General features: G+C 41.1%; 1 protein-coding gene across 1 annotated transcript in view; it reads left to right on the plus strand.

Moving 5' to 3' along the window:
* Positions 1-22,695, plus strand: part of nlrx1 (NLR family member X1) — a 234,195-nt gene that overhangs the window by 195,743 nt on the left and 15,757 nt on the right. The window contains exon 10 of the mRNA XM_034168712.1: positions 5,631-5,835. Coding sequence (XP_034024603.1) covers positions 5,631-5,835 — 205 coding nt within the window. The remainder of the gene's footprint in view (positions 1-5,630; positions 5,836-22,695) is intronic.

The following is a 22,695-nucleotide window of genomic DNA, read 5'->3' on the forward strand; positions in this document are numbered from 1 at the left end:
TGAAGGTGTTGACCATGAAGACTAAACTGGCAGAGCTCCTTGTGCCTCAGTGCTCACTCTCTCTGTATAACCACAGCTGGTCCTCCTCAAAAATGGTTGCTGACACAGCAACCAAAGGATGAGGTATGAAAATCAGCTGCTGAAGGTCAACCAAAGAAACTAAGATGATGATGAAACTTCATCTCCAGTCCTGTGCCTATAAATGTCCTCATTTGAGAGGAGATCAATGAGGAGCACAGTGTGCTTCTCTGGACGGTTGACAGTCTAAAATGTATTTATATTAATCCATCAAAGAACACGGTCTGAAGTATCAGTGCAGTCAACTGAAATGTTTCATTCTGATGTGATGACAGAGGCCACAATAAAACCAACAAAATCCAGTGGGCACCGACATTCAGCAAATCCACCTTTCCTCAATTTTATCTGAGTTATGAGAAATTATTTCCTTCTGAATGATCTGCATGTCATACAGTGTGTCGCTGGATCAAAAAGTATCAAAATGAGCTTTCCGAGTGCCTGGATTCTGCCATTTCCAAGCAGACTGGATGCTGCCACAGCACTCAGATGATGAACAGGGGTCTGTTAAAATATGCTTATATGACTAAAATGAGGAGAATAAAGTAACACAGAAGACGAAAACAAAAAAAAAGTAATGTGGCAGCAGCTGGAAACATTCACTTACCTGCTGTTTCTCAGCAAGAATATTACATGTTTAAATTGAAGGCACTTTTTACTGTATTTTTATTTAAAGACAAAAGTTATGTGAGCTTTCTTCAGTGGGGGAATGAATGAATGACTCAACAATAACAAACTGATAAATAAATAATTCAGCAGTGAAAATGTGTGACCACAGGGATGTGAGCACAAGCAAAGCTTAGAAACCCCACCCCTGTATGTGTTTCCCCAAACCTCAATGCAACAGGTCGTATATGGAACAAGTACAGTAAGTCCCTGCAGCTGCTCCCTTGTTTGCACTCGGAGTCGCCACAGCAAATCCAGTTGGATCTGCATGTTGAATTGGCACAGGTTTTACGCCGGATGCCCTTCCTGACGCAACTCCACATTACATGGAGAAATGTGGCAAGGGTGGGATTTGAACCCAGAACCTTCTGAACTGAAACCAAGTGCATTAACCACTTGGCCACCACCCCTGGAACTTGTTCCCCATGGAACAAGTAAAGAATGATATAAAATAGTTAATGAATGTTGCGAGAGGAACTCTTTTGCTTTATACAGGATTGCAATGGCTTAAAACATTTTAGATCTAATATAATTGTGTTTTTCCAACTTAATTTGTCATCAATAAAAACCCCAACAAATTTTGTTTCAGTTATAAGTTCAATTTCATTGTCATGTAATAATAAATTTCTGCTTAAATTCCTGGACTTATTTCCAAATACGAGTATAATACACTTAGTTTTACCAAAATGGAGTGATAATTTATTTGAATCAAACCATTGCTTAAATTTCTTTAATTCCTTAAAGCTGTCCCAAATGATCCACACTACAAAACACAGTTGTATCATCAGCAAACAAAATACAAGTCAGGGACTTCTGTTTACGTGCTTTCTGAAGCCCCTTTGTAATCCAGGGTTTACCAGCTTTTCCTTTATAACCAACATTTGACACAACTGGGTAATGTTTATCATATAAATAGGAAATAATAGAAATCAGTGATTCATATGATTTATCTAGATTCTAGATAGATAGATAGAGAAGTGTCAATGAATTCTTAGCTGTCCTAGTTGGATGTGTGATCACTGGATATAAACCCGTAAAAACACAGAGATTATAAATTCCATTATTTGTAATTGTCTATGAGGATTTAAGAAATCTATATTGAAGTCACCACAAACAAATAGAAGCTTATTATTTTTGATTGTATTATAGATTTCTGTCAGCTTATCCTCACATAAATTTATGTTAGCTCCAGGAGCTCTATAAACACAAGTATGGTTTTTGACTGTAATACCTTCCATAACATTATCCACAGAAAATGACATTTTTGAATAATTTCAGTTTGGTAACTTGATCTGACATAAAGTGCCACCTGTTTGTTACAAATAAGTCATATCCTTCAAGCTGGACAGTATCCACGTGTTCCTCCTTAACCATGTCTTTGTAATTGCATTAACTGAAAAATGTTCATCAGAGCTCTTTAAACAGTCTTGACTTTTTGAAATGTTGGTCATGAGACTTCTACTGTTAAAATGTATGATTGAAAAAGTCCGTCTGTCGTAGAATACTCCTTAAATTGTTCCTCAGTAAAATATTTACAATGATGAATAATGTTATTGAGGAAACAAACAATCCGGATCAATATTAGATTCCATGTTATGAAATTTATATTCAGTATAATCAAAAACTTTCAAATTGAGCTCCTGTGCAGAGGGAGATTGAAAAATGTCAGGTGACATCATATAATAAACAAATCCAGAAATGAATAAATACAGCAGTGTCACGTATAATGTCATCCACATATGTGTCAGACACAGACATTATATGAATATTGATATCAAGCAGAATAGGACTCAACTTTTGTTCCTCACGAATACTTGTTTGAGTGACCAATCAATGAAACAAAAAACCATGAATACACAAACAAAGCCTGCACAATCCTCCGTTTCATCCTCTCAACAGTATCAACAGCTTTTGATACTGTTGACCATAAAATTTTATTACAGAGATTAGAGCATGCCATAGGTATTAAAGGCACTGCGCTGCGGTGGTTTGAATCATATTTGTCTAATAGATTACAATTTGTTCATGTAAATGGGGAATCTTCTTCACAGACTAAAGTTAATTATGGAGTTCCACAAGGTTCTGTGCTAGGACCAATTTTATTCACTTTATACATGCTTCCCTTAGGCAGTATTATTAGACGGTATTGCTTAAATTTTCATTGTTACGCAGATGATACCCAGCTTTATCTATCCATGAAGCCAGAGGACACACACCAATTAGCTAAACTGCAGGATTGTCTTACAGACATAAAGACATGGATGACCTCTAATTTCCTGCTTTTAAACTCAGATAAAACTGAAGTTATTGTACTTGGCCCCACATATCTTAGAAACATGGTGTCTAACCAGATCCTTACTCTGGATGGCATTACCCTGACCTCTAGTAATACTGTGAGAAATCTTGGAGTCATTTTTGATCAGGATATGTCATTCAAAGCGCATATTAAACAAATATGTGGGACTGCTTTTTTGCATTTACGCAATATCTTTAAAATCAGAAAGGTCTTGTCTCAGAGTGATGCTGAAAAACTAATTCATGCATTTATTTCCTCTAGGCTGGACTATTGTAATTCATTATTATCAGGTTGTCCTAAAAGTTCCCTAAAAAGCCTTCAGTTAATTTAAAATGCTGCAGCTAGAGTACTGACGGGGACTAGAAGGAGAGAGCATATCTCACCCATATTGGCCTCTCTTCATTGGCTTCCTGTTAATTCTAGAATAGAATTTAAAATTCTTCTTCTTACTTATAAGGTTTTGAATAATCAGGTCCCATCTTATCTTAGGGACCTCATAGTACCATATCACCCCAATAGAGACTCTCAGACTGCAGGCTTACTTGTAGTTCCTAGGGTTTGTAAGAGTAGAATGGGAGGCAGAGCCTTCAGCTTTCAGGCTCCTCTCCTGTGGAACCAGCTCCCAATTCAGATCAGGGAGACAGACACCCTCTCTACTTTTAAGATTAGGCTTAAAACTTTCCTTTTTGCTAAAGCTTATAGTTAGGGCTGGATCAGGTGACCCTGAACCATCCCTTAGTTATGCTCCTATAGACGTAGACTGCTGGGGGGTTCCCATGATGCACTGTTTCTTTCTCCTTTTGCTCTGTATGCACCACTCTGCATTTAATCATTAGTGATCGATCTCTGCTCCCCTCCACAGCATGTCTTTTTCCTGGTTCTCTCCCTCAGCCCCAACCAGTCCCAGCAGAAGACTGCCCCTCCCTGAGCCTGGTTCTGCTGGAGGTTTCTTCCTGTTAAAAGGGAGTTTTTCCTTCCCACTGTAGCCAAGTGCTTGCTCACAGGGGGTCGTTTTGACCGTTGGGGTTTTTACGTAATTATTGTATGGCTTTGCCTTACAATATAAAGCACCTTGGGGCAACTGTTTGTTGTGATTTGGCGCTATATAAAAAAAAATTGATTGATTGATTGATTCAAAGTGTTCTAACTGACTCGTGCTCCTGATGCACAGACCTCTGGCGTTTTCAGGTGCACCCTTTGGCAGGTAGCTGTGGGCCTGTTGGTGGCCTCCGATGTACCCACGGGCAGCCTCTGACAGTAGCTGCGGGCCTGGTGTCAGCCTTGGACAGCGTTCATGTAAATCTTTGCTTTTTCAAATTGAAAAGACACATTGCTGTATTTTTATGTAAAGACAAAACTTACATGGGTTTCCTTTGGTGGGGGAGCTCAAGTCCACAGGTGAGGTGTTAAAGTCCTGGGTAGAAAGAGGTGCGCATGCGCAGTTGCGCGGTAACAGGAGAGATAGCTCAACTCAACGTTTGAGGTGTTAAAGTCCAGGGTAGAAAAAGGTGCGCATGTGTGTGCATGTGTAGTGGAGCTCATCTTAACGTGACACCGTCTGTCCTGTTAAGAGCAGCCACTCGTCACCACCTTTCTGTCCAAATCTGTGACCACAGAAGTGGCTTCTTCAGCGAGACTGTGTCCCACAAGTAGCATCTTAGCTTAGCATGATATGATCCGACGCCATGGCGCAAACCACAAACAGGGTCGGTTCCACACTTTCAGGTGAGGAAACATGCTTTAAGAGTTTTCTCCTGGCTGCATGAAAGGATAAAATCTGTGTTTTGAAGACCATTCTTACGCTGTGCTAGGCTTCACGTGTGCCATCTGTCTGAAGCACAGTATAAAAAAAAAAACAATTTTTCAGGACATATGACACCAAAAATAAAACATAATACAACAATATTTTCATAACTTTATTTATTTAGAATAGTCAGCTCATTTGACATTTCATTTACTCATGATACACACTTTAATTTAATCAAGATTTGTTTTTTTATTGCAGTCAAAACAAGTAAGACAGACTTCAAACACTGAAGATCCAGCAACTTATTTTATTCCTAGAAAAGTTAATGTAATGAGTTATGAGGGTCAGCTAAGGAGTTTTACCTCCAAAATGTTTTTTTCAATAAGCAGGATACAGAAGTGAAGCTGGTTGGACAATAGTCCTTCACTTCTAGACTGTTGCTGCTTTGAACTTTTTTCACCAACAATTTCAGGCGTGCACAGAAACACCTTTGCAGAGCATGTAGTCAAAAGATGTCAACTTACGTGGACTTGTGCTTGATTTCTGCACTGACGGGATGAAAAAACCTGCCCAGGGTTGGCACAAATGTGTGGAAACAGAAGGTGACTACATTGAAAAGTGACGGCACTGTCGGGTGGAGAACATTCCAAAGTTGAAGCAGACATGAGATTCACGGAAGGATCTTACTGTAGGAGGCATACTTCTTCAGCTTTCCCTCATACTTTTATTTCTGCCAGTTCTACCAGCTTGTTGAGTTCCACAGTTTGTATGTCAGAGGTTGAATGACATGAACATTGACCACCACTCATATTTCCTCATGGACCTTTGTGTCATGTCCTTGTACAGTTTGTACCTGAACCCGCTCAGTGACGTGGGGAAGCAGTCTCTGTATGTCCGAGGTGTTCCCAAAGGCAGCAGCGACCGGCGGGTCAGGGTCTTGGCTTCTGTCACCGAAGGCTCCGACCTGTCAGAAGACTGGCACCCCATCCTCAGCGTGATACGAGCAAACGCCTCAACCTGGGACAGAGAATGCCTCAAACAGCAGCTTAAGGTCAACACACAACAATCCCCAACAATACACACAACAATCTCCAATACACACAGCAGCCCCAACAACACACAACAATCTCCAATACACACAGCAGCCCCAACAACACACAACAATCTCCAACAATACACACAGCAGCCCCAACAATACACACAACAATCTCCAACAATACACACAACAATCTCCAACAATACACACAACAATCTCCAATACACACAGCAGCCCCAACAATACACACAACAATCTCCAACAATACACACAGCAGCCCCAACAATACACACAACAATCCCCAACAATACACACAACAATCTCCAACAATACACACAACAATCTCCAACAATACACACAACAACCCCCAACAATACACACAACAATCTCCAACAATACACACAACAATCTCCAATACACACAGCAGCCCCAACAATACACACAACAATCTCCAACAATACACACAGCAGCCCCAACAATACACACAACAATCTCCAACAATACACACAGCAGCCCCAACAATACACACAACAATCCCCAACAATACACACAACAATCTCCAACAATACACACAACAATCTCCAACAATACACATAACAACCCCCAACAATACACACAACAATCTCCAACAATACACACAACAATCTCCAATACACACAGCAGCCCCAACAATACACACAACAATCTCCAACAATACACACAACAACCCCCAACAATACACACAACAACCCCCAACAATACACACAACAACCCCCAACAATACACACAACAATCCCCAACAATACACACAACAATCTCCAACAATACACACAACAATCCCCAACAATACACACAACAATCCCCAACAATACACACAACAATCCCCAACAATACACACAACAATCTCCAACAATACACACAACAATCTCCAACAATCTCCAACAATACACACAACAATCCCCAACAATACACACAACAATCTCCAACAATCTCCAACAATACACACAACAATCCCCAACAATACACACAACAACCCCCAACAATACACACAACAATCTCCAACAATACACACAACAATCTCCAACAATACACACAACAATCCCCAACAATACACACAACAATCCCCAACAATACACACAACAATCCCCAACAATACACACAACAATCTCCAACAATACACACAACAATCTCCAACAATCTCCAACAATACACACAACAATCTCCAACAATACACACAACAATCTCCAACAATTTCCAACAATACACACAACAATCTCCAACAATACACACAACAATCTCCAACAATCTCCAACAATACACACAACAATCCCCAACAATTTCCAACAATACACACAACAATCTCCAACAATACACACAACAATCCCCAACAATTTCCAACAATACACACAACAATCTCCAACAATTTCCAACAATACACACAACAATCTCCAACAATACACACAACAATCTCCAACAATCTCCAACAATACACACAACAATCCCCAACAATACACACAACAATCTCCAACAATCTCCAACAATACACACAACAATCCCCAACAATACACACAACAACCCCCAACAATACACACAACAATCTCCAACAATACACACAACAATCTCCAACAATACACACAACAATCCCCAACAATACACACAACAATCCCCAACAATACACACAACAATCCCCAACAATACACACAACAATCTCCAACAATACACACAACAATCTCCAACAATCTCCAACAATACACACAACAATCTCCAACAATACACACAACAATCTCCAACAATACACACAACAATCTCCAACAATTTCCAACAATACACACAACAATCTCCAACAATACACACAACAATCTCCAACAATCTCCAACAATACACACAACAATCCCCAACAATACACACAACAATCTCCAACAATCTCCAACAATACACACAACAATCCCCAACAATGCACACAACAATCTCCAACAATCTCCAACAATACACACAACAATCCCCAACAATACACACAACAATCTCCAACAATCTCCAACAATACACACAACAATCTCCAACAATACACACAACAATCTCCAACAATACACACAACAATCTCCAACAATACACACAACAACCCCCAACAATACACACAACAATCTCCAACAATATACACAACAACCCCCAACAATACACACAACAATCTCCAACAATACACACAACAACCCCCAACAATATTCACAACAATCTCCAACAATACACACAACAATCCCCAACAATACACACAACAACCCCCAACAATACACACAACAATCTCCAACAATACACACAACAATCCCCAACAATACACACAACAATCTCCAACAATACACACAGCAGCTCCAACAATACACACAACAATCTCCAACAATACACACAGCAGCCCCAACAATACACACAACAATCTCCAACAATACACACAACAATCCCCAACAATACACACAACAATCTCCAACAATACACACAGCAGCTCCAACAATACACACAACAATCTCCAACAATACACACAACAATCTCCAACAATACACACAGCAGCCCCAACAATACACACAACAATCTCCAACAATACACACAACATTCTCCAACAATACACACAGCAGCCCCAACAATACACACAACAATCTCCAACAATACACACAGCAGCCCCAACAATACACACAGCAGCCCCAACAATACACACAACAACCCCCAACAATACACACAACAATCTCCAACAATACACACAACAACCCCCAACAATACACACAACAATCTCCAACAATACACACAACAACCCCCAACAATACACACAACAATCTCCAACAATACACACAACAACCCCCAACAATACACACAACAATCCCCAACAATCTCCAACAATACACACAGCAGCCCCAACAATACACAAAACATTCTCCAACAATACACACAGCAGCCCCAACAATACACACACCAGCCCCAACAATACACACAACAATCTCCAACAATACACACAGCAGCCCCAACAATACACACAACAATCTCGAACAATACACACAACAATCTCCAACAATACACACAACAATCTCGAACAATACACACAACAATCTCCAACAATACACACAACAATCTCCAACAATACACACAACAATCTCCAACAATACACACAACAATCCCCAACAATCTCCAACAATACACACAACAATCCCCAACAATACACACAACAATCTCCAACAATACACACAACAGTCTCCAACAATACACACAACAATCTCCAACAATACACACAACAACCCCCAACAATACACACAACAATCTCCAACAATACACACAACAATCTCCAACAATACACACAACAATTCCCAACAATACACACAACAATCCCCAACAATCTCCAACAATACACACAACAATCCCCAACAATACACACAACAATCTCCAACAATACACACAACAATCTCCAACAATACACACAACAATCTCCAACAATCTCCAACAATACACACAACAACCCCCAACAATACACACAACAATCTCCAACAATACACACAACAATCCCCAACAATACACACAACAATCTCCAACAATACACACAGCAGCTCCAACAATACACACAACAATCTCCAACAATACACACAACAATCTCCAACAATACACACAGCAGCCCCAACAATACACACAACAATCTCCAACAATACACACAACAATCTCCAACAATACACACAACAATCTCCAACAATACACACAGCAGCTCCAACAATACACACAACATTCTCCAACAATACACACAACAATCTCCAACAATACACACAGCAGCCCCAACAATACACACAACAACCCCCAACAATACACACAACAATCTCCAACAATACACACAGCAGCCCCAACAATACACACAACAATCTCCAACAATACACACAACAACCCCCAACAATACACACAACAATCTCCAACAATACACACAACAATCTCCAACAATACACACAGCAGCCCCAACAATACACAAAACAAGCTCCAACAATACACACAGCAGCCCCAACAATACACACACCAGCCCCAACAATACACACAACAACCCCCAACAATACACACAACAATCTCGAACAATACACACAGCAGCCCCAACAATACACACAACAATCTCGAACAATACACACAACAATCCCCAACAATACACACAACAATCTCCAACAATACACACAACAATCTCCAACTATACACACAACAATCTCCAACAATACACACAACAATCTCCAACAATACACACAACAATCCCCACAATACACACAACAATCTCCAACAATACACACAGCAGCCCCAACAATACACACAACCCCCAACAATACACACAACAATCTCCAACAATACACACAGCAGCCCCAACAATACACACAACCCCCAACAATACACACAACAATCTCCAACAATACACACAGCAGCCCCAACAATACACACAACCCCCAACAATACACACAACAATCTCCAACAATACACACAGCAGCCCCAACAATACACACAACCCCCAACAGTACACACAACAATCTCCAACAATACACACAGCAGCCCCAACAATACACACAACAATCTCCAACAATACACACAACAACCCCCAACAATACACACAACAATCTCCAACAATACACACAACAATCTCCAACAATACACACAGCAGCTCCAACAATACACAAAACAATCTCCAACAATACACACAGCAGCCCCAACAATACACACACCAGCCCCAACAATACACACAACAACCCCCAACAATACACACAACAATCTCCAACAATACACACAACAATCTCCAACTATACACACAACAATCTCCAACAATACACACAGCAGCCCCAACAATACACACAACAATCTCGAACAATACACACAACAATCCCCAACAATACACACAACAATCTCCAACAATACACACAACAATCTCCAACTATACACACAACAATCTCCAACAATACACACAACAATCTCCAACAATACACACAGCAGCTCCAACAATACACACAACAATCTCCAACAATACACACAGCAGCCCCAACAATACACACAACAATCTCCAACAATACACACAACAATCCCCAACAATACACACAACAATCTCCAACAATACACACAGCAGCTCCAACAATACACACAACAATCTCCAACAATACACACAACAATCTCCAACAATACACACAACAATCTCCAACAATACACACAACAACCCCCAACAATACACACAACAATCTCCAACAATATACACAACAACCCCCAACAATACACACAACAATCTCCAACAATACACACAACAACCCCCAACAATATTCACAACAATCTCCAACAATACACACAACAATCCCCAACAATACACACAACAACCCCCAACAATACACACAACAATCTCCAACAATACACACAACAATCCCCAACAATACACACAACAATCTCCAACAATACACACAGCAGCTCCAACAATACACACAACAATCTCCAACAATACACACAGCAGCCCCAACAATACACACAACAATCTCCAACAATACACACAACAATCCCCAACAATACACACAACAATCTCCAACAATACACACAGCAGCTCCAACAATACACACAACAATCTCCAACAATACACACAACAATCTCCAACAATACACACAGCAGCCCCAACAATACACACAACAATCTCCAACAATACACACAACATTCTCCAACAATACACACAGCAGCCCCAACAATACACACAACAATCTCCAACAATACACACAGCAGCCCCAACAATACACACAGCAGCCCCAACAATACACACAACAACCCCCAACAATACACACAACAATCTCCAACAATACACACAACAACCCCCAACAATACACACAACAATCTCCAACAATACACACAACAACCCCCAACAATACACACAACAATCCCCAACAATCTCCAACAATACACACAGCAGCCCCAACAATACACAAAACATTCTCCAACAATACACACAGCAGCCCCAACAATACACACACCAGCCCCAACAATACACACAACAATCTCCAACAATACACACAGCAGCCCCAACAATACACACAACAATCTCGAACAATACACACAACAATCTCCAACAATACACACAACAATCTCGAACAATACACACAACAATCTCCAACAATACACACAACAATCTCCAACAATACACACAACAATCTCCAACAATACACACAACAATCTCCAACAATACACACAACAATCCCCAACAATCTCCAACAATACACACAACAATCCCCAACAATACACACAACAATCTCCAACAATACACACAACAATCTCCAACAATACACACAACAATCTCCAACAATACACACAACAACCCCCAACAATACACACAACAATCTCCAACAATACACACAACAATCTCCAACAATACACACAACAATTCCCAACAATACACACAACAATCCCCAACAATCTCCAACAATACACACAACAATCCCCAACAATACACACAACAATCTCCAACAATACACACAACAATCTCCAACAATACACACAACAATCTCCAACAATCTCCAACAATACACACAACAACCCCCAACAATACACACAACAATCTCCAACAATACACACAACAATCCCCAACAATACACACAACAATCTCCAACAATACACACAGCAGCTCCAACAATACACACAACAATCTCCAACAATACACACAACAATCTCCAACAATACACACAGCAGCCCCAACAATACACACAACAATCTCCAACAATACACACAACAATCTCCAACAATACACACAACAATCTCCAACAATACACACAGCAGCTCCAACAATACACACAACATTCTCCAACAATACACACAACAATCTCCAACAATACACACAGCAGCCCCAACAATACACACAACCCCCAACAATACACACAACAATCTCCAACAATACACACAGCAGCCCCAACAATACACACAACAATCTCCAACAATACACACAACAACCCCCAACAATACACACAACAATCTCCAACAATACACACAACAATCTCCAACAATACACACAGCAGCCCCAACAATACACAAAACAAGCTCCAACAATACACACAGCAGCCCCAACAATACACACACCAGCCCCAACAATACACACAACAACCCCCAACAATACACACAACAATCTCCAACAATACACACAGCAGCCCCAACAATACACACAACAATCTCGAACAATACACACAACAATCCCCAACAATACACACAACAATCTCCAACAATACACACAACAATCTCCAACTATACACACAACAATCTCCAACAATACACACAACAATCTCCAACAATACACACAACAATCCCCACAATACACACAACAATCTCCAACAATACACACAGCAGCCCCAACAATACACACAACCCCCAACAATACACACAACAATCTCCAACAATACACACAGCAGCCCCAACAATACACACAACCCCCAACAATACACACAACAATCTCCAACAATACACACAGCAGCCCCAACAATACACACAACCCCCAACAATACACACAACAATCTCCAACAATACACACAGCAGCCCCAACAATACACACAACCCCCAACAATACACACAACAATCTCCAACAATACACACAGCAGCCCCAACAATACACACAACAATCTCCAACAATACACACAACAACCCCCAACAATACACACAACAATCTCCAACAATACACACAACAATCTCCAACAATACACACAGCAACTCCAACAATACACAAAACAATCTCCAACAATACACACAGCAGCCCCAACAATACACACACCAGCCCCAACAATACACACAACAACCCCCAACAATACACACAACAATCTCCAACAATACACACAGCAGCCCCAACAATACACACAACAATCTCGAACAATACACACAACAATCCCCAACAATACACACAACAATCTCCAACAATACACACAACAATCTCCAACTATACACACAACAATCTCCAACAATACACACAACAATCTCCAACAATACACACAACAATCTCCAACAATCTCCAACAATACACACAGCAGCCCCAACAATACACACAGCAGCCCCAACAATACACACAACAATCTCCAACAATACACACAACAACCTCCAACAATACACACAACAACCCCCACAATACACACAACAATCCCCAACAATACACACAGCAGCCCCAACAATCAATCAATCAATCAATCAATCAATTTTATTTATATAGCGCCAAATCACAACAAACAGTTGCCCCAAGGCGCTTTATATTGTAAGGCAAGGCCATACAATAATTATGTAAAACCCCAACGGTCAAAACGACCCCCTGTGAGCAAGCACTTGGCGACAGTGGGAAGGAAAAACTCCCTTTTAACAGGAAGAAACCTCCAGCAGAACCAGGCTCAGGGAGGGGCAGTCTTCTGCTGGGACTGGTTGGGGCTGAAGGAGAGAACCAGGAAAAAGACAGGCTGTGGAGGGGAGCAGAGATCGATCACTAATGATTAAATGCAGAGTGGTGCATACAGAGCAAAAAGAGAAAGAAACAGTGCATCATGGGAACCCCCCAGCAGTCTACGTCTATAGCAGCATAACTAAGGGATGGTTCAGGGTCACCTGATCCAGCAGTACCCCAGCAGTACACAGAATCTGATCATCAGTACAACCCCAACAGTACACACCACAACCCCCAACAGTACACACAACAACCCCCAACAATACACACAACAACCCCCAACAATACACACCACAACCCCCAACAGTACACACCACAACCCCCAACAATACACACCACAACCCCACCAATACACACAACCAACAATACACACAACAACCAACAATACACACAACCAACAATACACACAACAACCAACAATACACACAACAACCAACAATACACACAACCAACAATACACACAACAACCAACAATACACACAACCAACAATACACACCACAACCCCACCAATACACACAACAACCAGCAATACACACAACCAACAATACACACAACAACCAACAATACACACAACCAACAATACACACCACAACCCCACCAATACACACAACAACCACCAATACACACAACCAACAATACACACAACAACCAACAATACACACAACCAACAATACACACCACAACCCCACCAATACACACAACAACCAGCAATACACACACTGACTCTACTGGTGGTTGGCTCTCACTGCGGTATTGTATCACTTCCTGTTCCGGAGCACAGCGGTGTTTTTCTGTATCTGTTAGCTGTTTAATCTGCGCAGTTAGATTGATCTAGTTATCTAGATTACGATTTGTTTCCCAGTGTAATCTTTACGTGCCTTAACTAAAGCACTCCTTCTGCTGAATCACCTCTAAATTATTTACACATTATTCACTTTGCGTGTTTTTAGGAATCCGCTAGCTTAGCGTAGCTACTAGCTCTTAGCCGATTTAGCATGGCGGCTTCTCCTGTCTCTCCCGCACTTTTCTGCTCTGGGTGTGAAATGTTTAGTTATTCCTCGGCCTCCTTTAGCAGTAATGGTACTTGTAATAAGTGTAGCTTATTCGTAGCTTTGGAGGCCAGGCTGGGCGAATTGGAGACTCGGCTCCGCACCGTGGAAAATTCTACAGCTAGCCAGGCCCCTGTAGTCGGTGCGGACCAAGGTAGCTTAGCCGCCGTTAGTTACCCCCTGGCAGATCCCGAGCAGCCGGGAAAGCAGGCTGACTGGGTGACTGTGAGGAGGAAGCGTAGTTCTAAACAGAAGCCCTGTGTACACCGCCAACCCGTTCACATCTCTAACCGTTTTTCCCCACTCGACGACACACCCGCCGAGGATCAAACTCTGGTTATTGGCGACTCTGTTTTACGAAATGTGAAGTTAGCGACACCAGCAACCATAGTCAATTGTCTTCCGGGGGCCAGAGCAGGCGACATTGAAGGAAATTTGAAACTGCTGGCTAAGGCTAAGCGTAAATTTGGTAAGATTGTAATTCACGTCGGCAGTAATGACACCCAGTTACGCCAATCGGAGGTCACTAAAATTAACATTAAATCGGTGTGTAACTTTGCAAAAACAATGTCGGACTCTGTAGTTTTCTCTGGGCCCCTCCCCAATCAGACCGGGAGTGACATGTTTAGCCGCATGTTCTCCTTGAATTGCTGGCTGTCTGAGTGGTGTCCAAAAAATGAGGTAGGCTTCATAGATAATTGGCAAAGCTTCTGGGGAAAACTGGTCTTGTTAGGAGAGACGGCATCCATCCCACTTTGGATGGAGCAGCTCTCATTTCTAGAAATCTGGCCAATTTTCTTAAATCCTCCAAACCGTGACTATCCAGGGTTGGGACCAGGAAGCAGAGTTGTAGTCTTACACACCTCTCTGCAGCTTCACTCCCCCTGCCATCCCCTCATTACCCCATCCCCGTAGAGACGGTGCCTGCTCCCAGACTACCAATAACCAGCAAAAATCTATTTAAGCATAAAAATTCAAAAGAAAAAATAATATAGCACCTTCAACTGCACCACAGACTAAAACAGTTAAATGTGGTCTATTAAACATTAGGTCTCTCTCTTCTAAGTCCCTGTTGGTAAATGATATAATAATTGATCAACATATTGATTTATTCTGCCTTACAGAAACCTGGTTACAGCAGGATGAATATGTTAGTTTAAATGAGTCAGCACCCCCGAGTCACACTAACTGTCAGAATGCTCGTAGCACGGGCTGAGGAGGAGGATTAGCAGCAATCTTCCATTCCAGCTTATTAATTAATCAAAAACCCAGACAGAGCTTTAATTCATTTGAAAGCTTGACTCTTAGTCTTGTCCATCCAAATTGGAAGTCCCAAAAACCAGTTTTATTTGTTATTATCTATCGTCCACCTGGTCGTTACTGTGAGTTTCTCTGTGAATTTTCAGACCTTTTGTCTGACTTAGTGCTTAGCTCAGATAAGATAATTATAGTGGGCGATTTCAACATCCACACAGATGCTGAGAATGACAGCCTCAACACTGCATTTAATCTATTATTAGACTCTATTGGCTTTGCTCAAAAAGTAAATGAGTCCACCCACCACTTTAATCATACCTTAGATCTTGTTCTGACTTATGGTATGGAAATAGAAGACTTAACAGTATTCCCTGAAAACTCCCTTCTGTCTGATCATTTCTTAATAACATTTACATTTACTCTGATGGACTACCCAGCAGTGGGGAATAAGTTTCATTACACTAGAAATCTTTCAGAAAGCACTGTAACTAGGTTTAAGGATATGATTCCTTCTTTATGTTCTCTAATGCCATATACCAACACAGTGCAGAGTAGCTACCTAAACTCTGTAAGTGAGATAGAGTATCTCGTCAATAGTTTTACATCCTCATTGAAGACAACTTTGGATGCTGTAGCTCCTCTAAAAAAGAGAGCTTTAAATCAGAAGTGCCTGACTCCGTGGTATAACTCACAAACTTGTAGCTTAAAGCAGATAACCCGTAAGTTGGAGAGGAAATGGCGTCTCACTAATTTAGAAGATCTTCACTTAGCCTGGAAAAAGAGTCTGTTGCTCTATAAAAAAGCCCTCCGTAAAGCTAGGACATCTTTCTACTCATCACTAATTGAAGAAAATAAGAACAACCCCAGGTTTCTTTTCAGCACTGTAGCCAGGCTGACAAAGAGTCAGAGCTCTATTGAGCTGAGTATTCCATTAACTTTAACTAGTAATGACTTCATGACTTTCTTTGCTAACAAAATTTTAACTATTAGAGAAAAAAAATTACTCATAACCATCCCAAAGACGTATCGTTATCTTTGGCTGCTTTCAGTGATGCCGGTATTTGGTTAGACTCTTTCTCTCCGATTGTTCTGTCTGAGTTATTTTCATTAGTTACTTCATCCAAACCATCAACATGTTTATTAGACCCCATTCCTACCAGCCTGCTCAAGGAAGCCCTACCATTATTTAATGCTTCGATCTTAAATATGATCAATCTATCTTTGTTAGTTGGCTATGTACCACAGGCTTTTAAGGTGGCAGTAATTAAACCATTACTTAAAAAGCCATCACTTGACCCAGCTATCTTAGCTAATTATAGGCCAATCTCCAACCTTCCTTTTCTCTCAAAAATTCTTGAAAGGGTAGTTGTAAAACAGCTAACTGATCACCTGCAGAGGAATGGTCTATTTGAAGAGTTTCAGTCAGGTTTTAGAATTCATCATGGTGAAACATGGTGTCTAACCAGATCCTTACTCTGGATGGCATTACCCTGACCTCTAGTAATACTGTGAGAAATCTTGGAGTCATTTTTGATCAGGATATGTCATTCAAAGCGCATATTAAACAAATATGTAGGACTGCTTTTTTGCATTTATGCAATATCTCTAAAATCAGAAAGGTCTTGTCTCAGAGTGATGCTGAAAAACTAATTCATGCATTTATTTCCTCTAGGCTGGACTATTGTAATTCATTATTATCAGGTTGTCCTAAAAGTTCCCTAAAAAGCCTTCAGTTAATTCAAAATGCTGCAGCTAGAGTACTGACGGGGACTAGAAGGAGAGAGCATATCTCACCCATATTGGCCTCTCTTCATTGGCTTCCTGTTAATTCTAGAATAGAATTTAAAATTCTTCTTACTTATAAGGTTTTGAATAATCAGGTCCCATCTTATCTTAGGGACCTCGTAGTACCATATCACCCCAATAGAGCGCTTCGCTCTCAGACTGCAGGCTTACTTGTAGTTCCTAGGGTTTGTAAGAGTAGAATGGGAGGCAGAGCCTTCAGCTTTCAGGCTCCTCTCCTGTGGAACCAGCTCCCAATTCAGATCAGGGAGACAGACACCCTCTCTACTTTTAAGATTAGGCTTAAAACTTTCCTTTTTGCTAAAGCTTATAGTTAGGGCTGGATCAGGTGACCCTGAACCATCCCTTAGTTATGCTGCTATAGACGTAGACTGCTGGGGGGTTCCCATGATGCACTGTTTATTTCTCTTTTTGCTCTGTATGCACCACTCTGCATTTAATCATTAGTGATTGATCTCTGCTCCCCTCCGCAGCATGTCTTTTTCCTGGTTCTCTCCCTCAGCCCCAACCAGTCCCAGCAGAAGACTGCCCCTCCCTGAGCCTGGTTCTGCTGGAGGTTTCTTCCTGTTAAAAGGGAGTTTTTCCTTCCCACTGTAGCCAAGTACTTGCTCACAGGGGGTCGTTTTGACCGTTGGGGTTTTACATAATTATTGTATGGCCTTGCCTTACAATATAAAGCATCTTGGGGCAACTGTTTGTTGTGATTTGGCGCTATATAAAAAAAAAATGATTAATTGATTGATTGATTGACCCCAACAATACACACCGCAACCCCCAACAATACACACAACAACCAGCAATACACACAACCAACAATACACACAACAACCAACAATACACACAACCAACAATACACACAACCCCCAACAATACACACAACCAACAATACACACAACCAACAATACACACCACAACCCCCAACAATACACACAACCAACAATACACACCACAACCCCACCAATACACACAACAACCCCCAACAATACACACAACAACCAACAATACACACAACCAACAATACACACAACAACCCCCAACAATACACACAACAACCAACAATACACACAGCCAACAATACACACCACAACCCCCAACAATACACACAACCAACAATACACACCACAACCCCACCAATACACACAACAACCCCCAACAATACACACAACAACCAACAATACACACAACCAACAATACACACAACAACCCCCAACAATACACACAACAACCAACAATACACACAGCCAACAATACACACAACAACCCCCAACAATACACACAACAACCAACAATACACACAACAACCAACAGTACACACAACAACCCCCACCAATACACACCACAACCCCCAACAATACACACAACAACCAACAATACACACAACAACCAACAGTACACACAACAACCCCCAACAATACACACAACAACCAACAATACACACAACAACCAACAGTACACACAACAACCCCCACCAATACACACCACAACCCCACCAATACACACAACAACCCCCAACAGTACACACAACAACCAGCAATACACACAACAGCCAACAATACACACAACAACCAACAATACACACAACCAACAATACACACAACCAACAATACACACCACAACCCCACCAATACACACAACAACCAGCAATACACACAACAGCCAACAATACACACAACAACCAACAATACACACAACCAACAATACACACAACCAACAATACACACAACAACCAACAATACACACAACAACCAACAATACACACAACAACCAACAATACACACAACAACCAACAATACACACAACCAACAATACACACAACCAACAATACACACCACAACCCCACCAATACACACAACAACCAGCAATACACACAACAACCAGCAATACACACACTGACCCCAACAATACACACAATGACCCCAACAATACACACAGCAACCCCCAACAATACACACAGCATTCCCCAACAATACACACAGCATTCCCCAACAATACACACAACAACCAACAATACACACCACAACCCCACCAATACACACAACAACCCCCAACAATACACACAACAACCAACAATACACACCACAACCCCACCAATACACACAACAACCCCCAACAATACACACAACAACCAACAATACACACAACAACCAGCAATACACACGCTGACCCCAACAATACACACAATGACCCCAACAATACACACAACAACCAACAATACACACCACAACCCCACCAATACACACAACAACCCCCAACAATACACACAACAACCAACAATACACACCACAACCCCACCAATACACACAACAACCCCCAACAATACACACAACAACCAACAATACACACAACAACCAGCAATACACACACTGACCCCAACAATACACACAATGACCCCAACAATACACACAATGACCCCAACAATACACACAATGACCCCAACAATACACACAGCGACCCCTACAATACACACAACAACCCCTACAATACACACAACAATCTCCAACAATACACACAACAACCCCTACAATACACACAGCATTCCCCAACAATACACACAACAACCCCTACAATACACACAACAACCCCTACAATACACACAGCATTCCCCAACAATACACACAGCAACCCCCAACAATACACACAACAATCCCAATAATGCACACAAAAAACCCCCAACAATACATACAAAGCCCACAATGCACACAGCAACGCAGACAATGCACACAACCCCGACGATACACACAACAAGCCAACAATGCACACAATTCTATTCTTTTTTTTTTTTTTACAATTTATTTTCCTTTATATAGCGCCAAATCACAACAGAGTTGCCTCAATGCGCTTCACACAGCTAAGGTCTAACCTTACCAACCCCCAGAGCAACCGTGGTAAGAAAAACTACCTCTGAGGAAGAAACCTCAAGCAGACCAGACTCAAAAGGGCGACCCTCTGCTTGGGCCATGATACAGACATAAATTACAGAACAATTCACAGAACAAATATACAAGAAATGCAGTTGGTGCACAGGACAGGAGGATCTCCAGCACAATGGAGCTGCACCTTAAACAGAGAGAAAAAACACAATAAGGCATCAGAAAGACAAGAAATACAGTATAATTTGTCAGCATTAAACAACAAGAAAAACAGAAGAAATACTAAGGTGATCGCCGGCCACTAGCCCTAAACTTCACTAAAAGACCCAGAATTTAGGTAAAGTTGAGGCTGCAGCACACTCCAATTACTAATAAAATGAATAAAAAGAGTAAAAAGTACAGTAATGGGCCTTTCACAATGAACACTTCATAAGCTTCAGTCAATGCCTACCAACACTTTAACGCGTCTGACGTGTGACGTCAGATGCTTCATTTCAGAATCGGCAAAGGGGCAGAGATTGCTACGTCACACTCTGGCTGTTTCCACAACCTAAAAAAAGTTCAGTGATCGCCATCTTGAACTTCGGTCGCCTGAACCACAAAAGCTTTAAAAACAGCAGTAGAACGATTCTCCATCACCCTGCTGGGAGAAGCTTTTTTTCAGCTACTTTTCGGAGCGACGTCGACCGAGGGAGGACCGACGACTTGGTGGGATATCGATCGAACCGTGACAGCGGGCCGACCCGCACGGAGAAGCCGACCTTCAGGCATCATCACTGGACAGACCGAGGCAGGCAGCCGGGGTGATGGAACAAACCCACTCAGTCTGAAATCTACCACTTTTTGGATATATGTGAAGTCCCAGTTTGACCAACAGAGTTTAGTTCTGCAGCTTTACTGAGGTGAGAATAATGTAAAAATAAAATGTGACATTTACTGAACTGTGAAGTTTTAATGATCGGCTAACGTTAGCTTAGCCTTTAGCACAGTTGATCTGAGTGAACGCTTTAATTTGTAGATGGTTCAGTCTTTTTTATTTTTACCAAATAAAGCTACAGCTTTTTTCAGACACCACAAAAGCTCAACTTTAAATAACTTCTTTTCTTTTTTTTTTCGGGCATTTTTTTTTCATCGTTTTTTTATATATATATAAACTGTTTAGTTTTTCTTTATATTTAAAGAAATATTTTTATTTGTCCCAATCGGGAACATTTGCTGTGCAGACAACCAAACTTCCATTGATGAGCTGAACACCACGAAGTCCAGTCGAAAGAAAAAATTACAAGTTGAAATGACCATTAAAAAAAAAAAATTCATCATGAGGTTTATGTCACAGAAATCCTACTTTACAATCACACTGCAGTCATTGTTAAATTATTTCCTGCTGCATTTATAATAAACACTTGTATTTATTTAGTGTTTGTTTTTCTGGTTGAAATGAGATATAAATAATCTACCAGACTTTAAAAATATACAAGTTTCCATGTTATTTTATTTGTCTAA

This window comes from Thalassophryne amazonica, chromosome 4 (assembly GCF_902500255.1).
Source record: "Thalassophryne amazonica chromosome 4, fThaAma1.1, whole genome shotgun sequence".
Taxonomy (NCBI): domain Eukaryota; kingdom Metazoa; phylum Chordata; class Actinopteri; order Batrachoidiformes; family Batrachoididae; genus Thalassophryne; species Thalassophryne amazonica.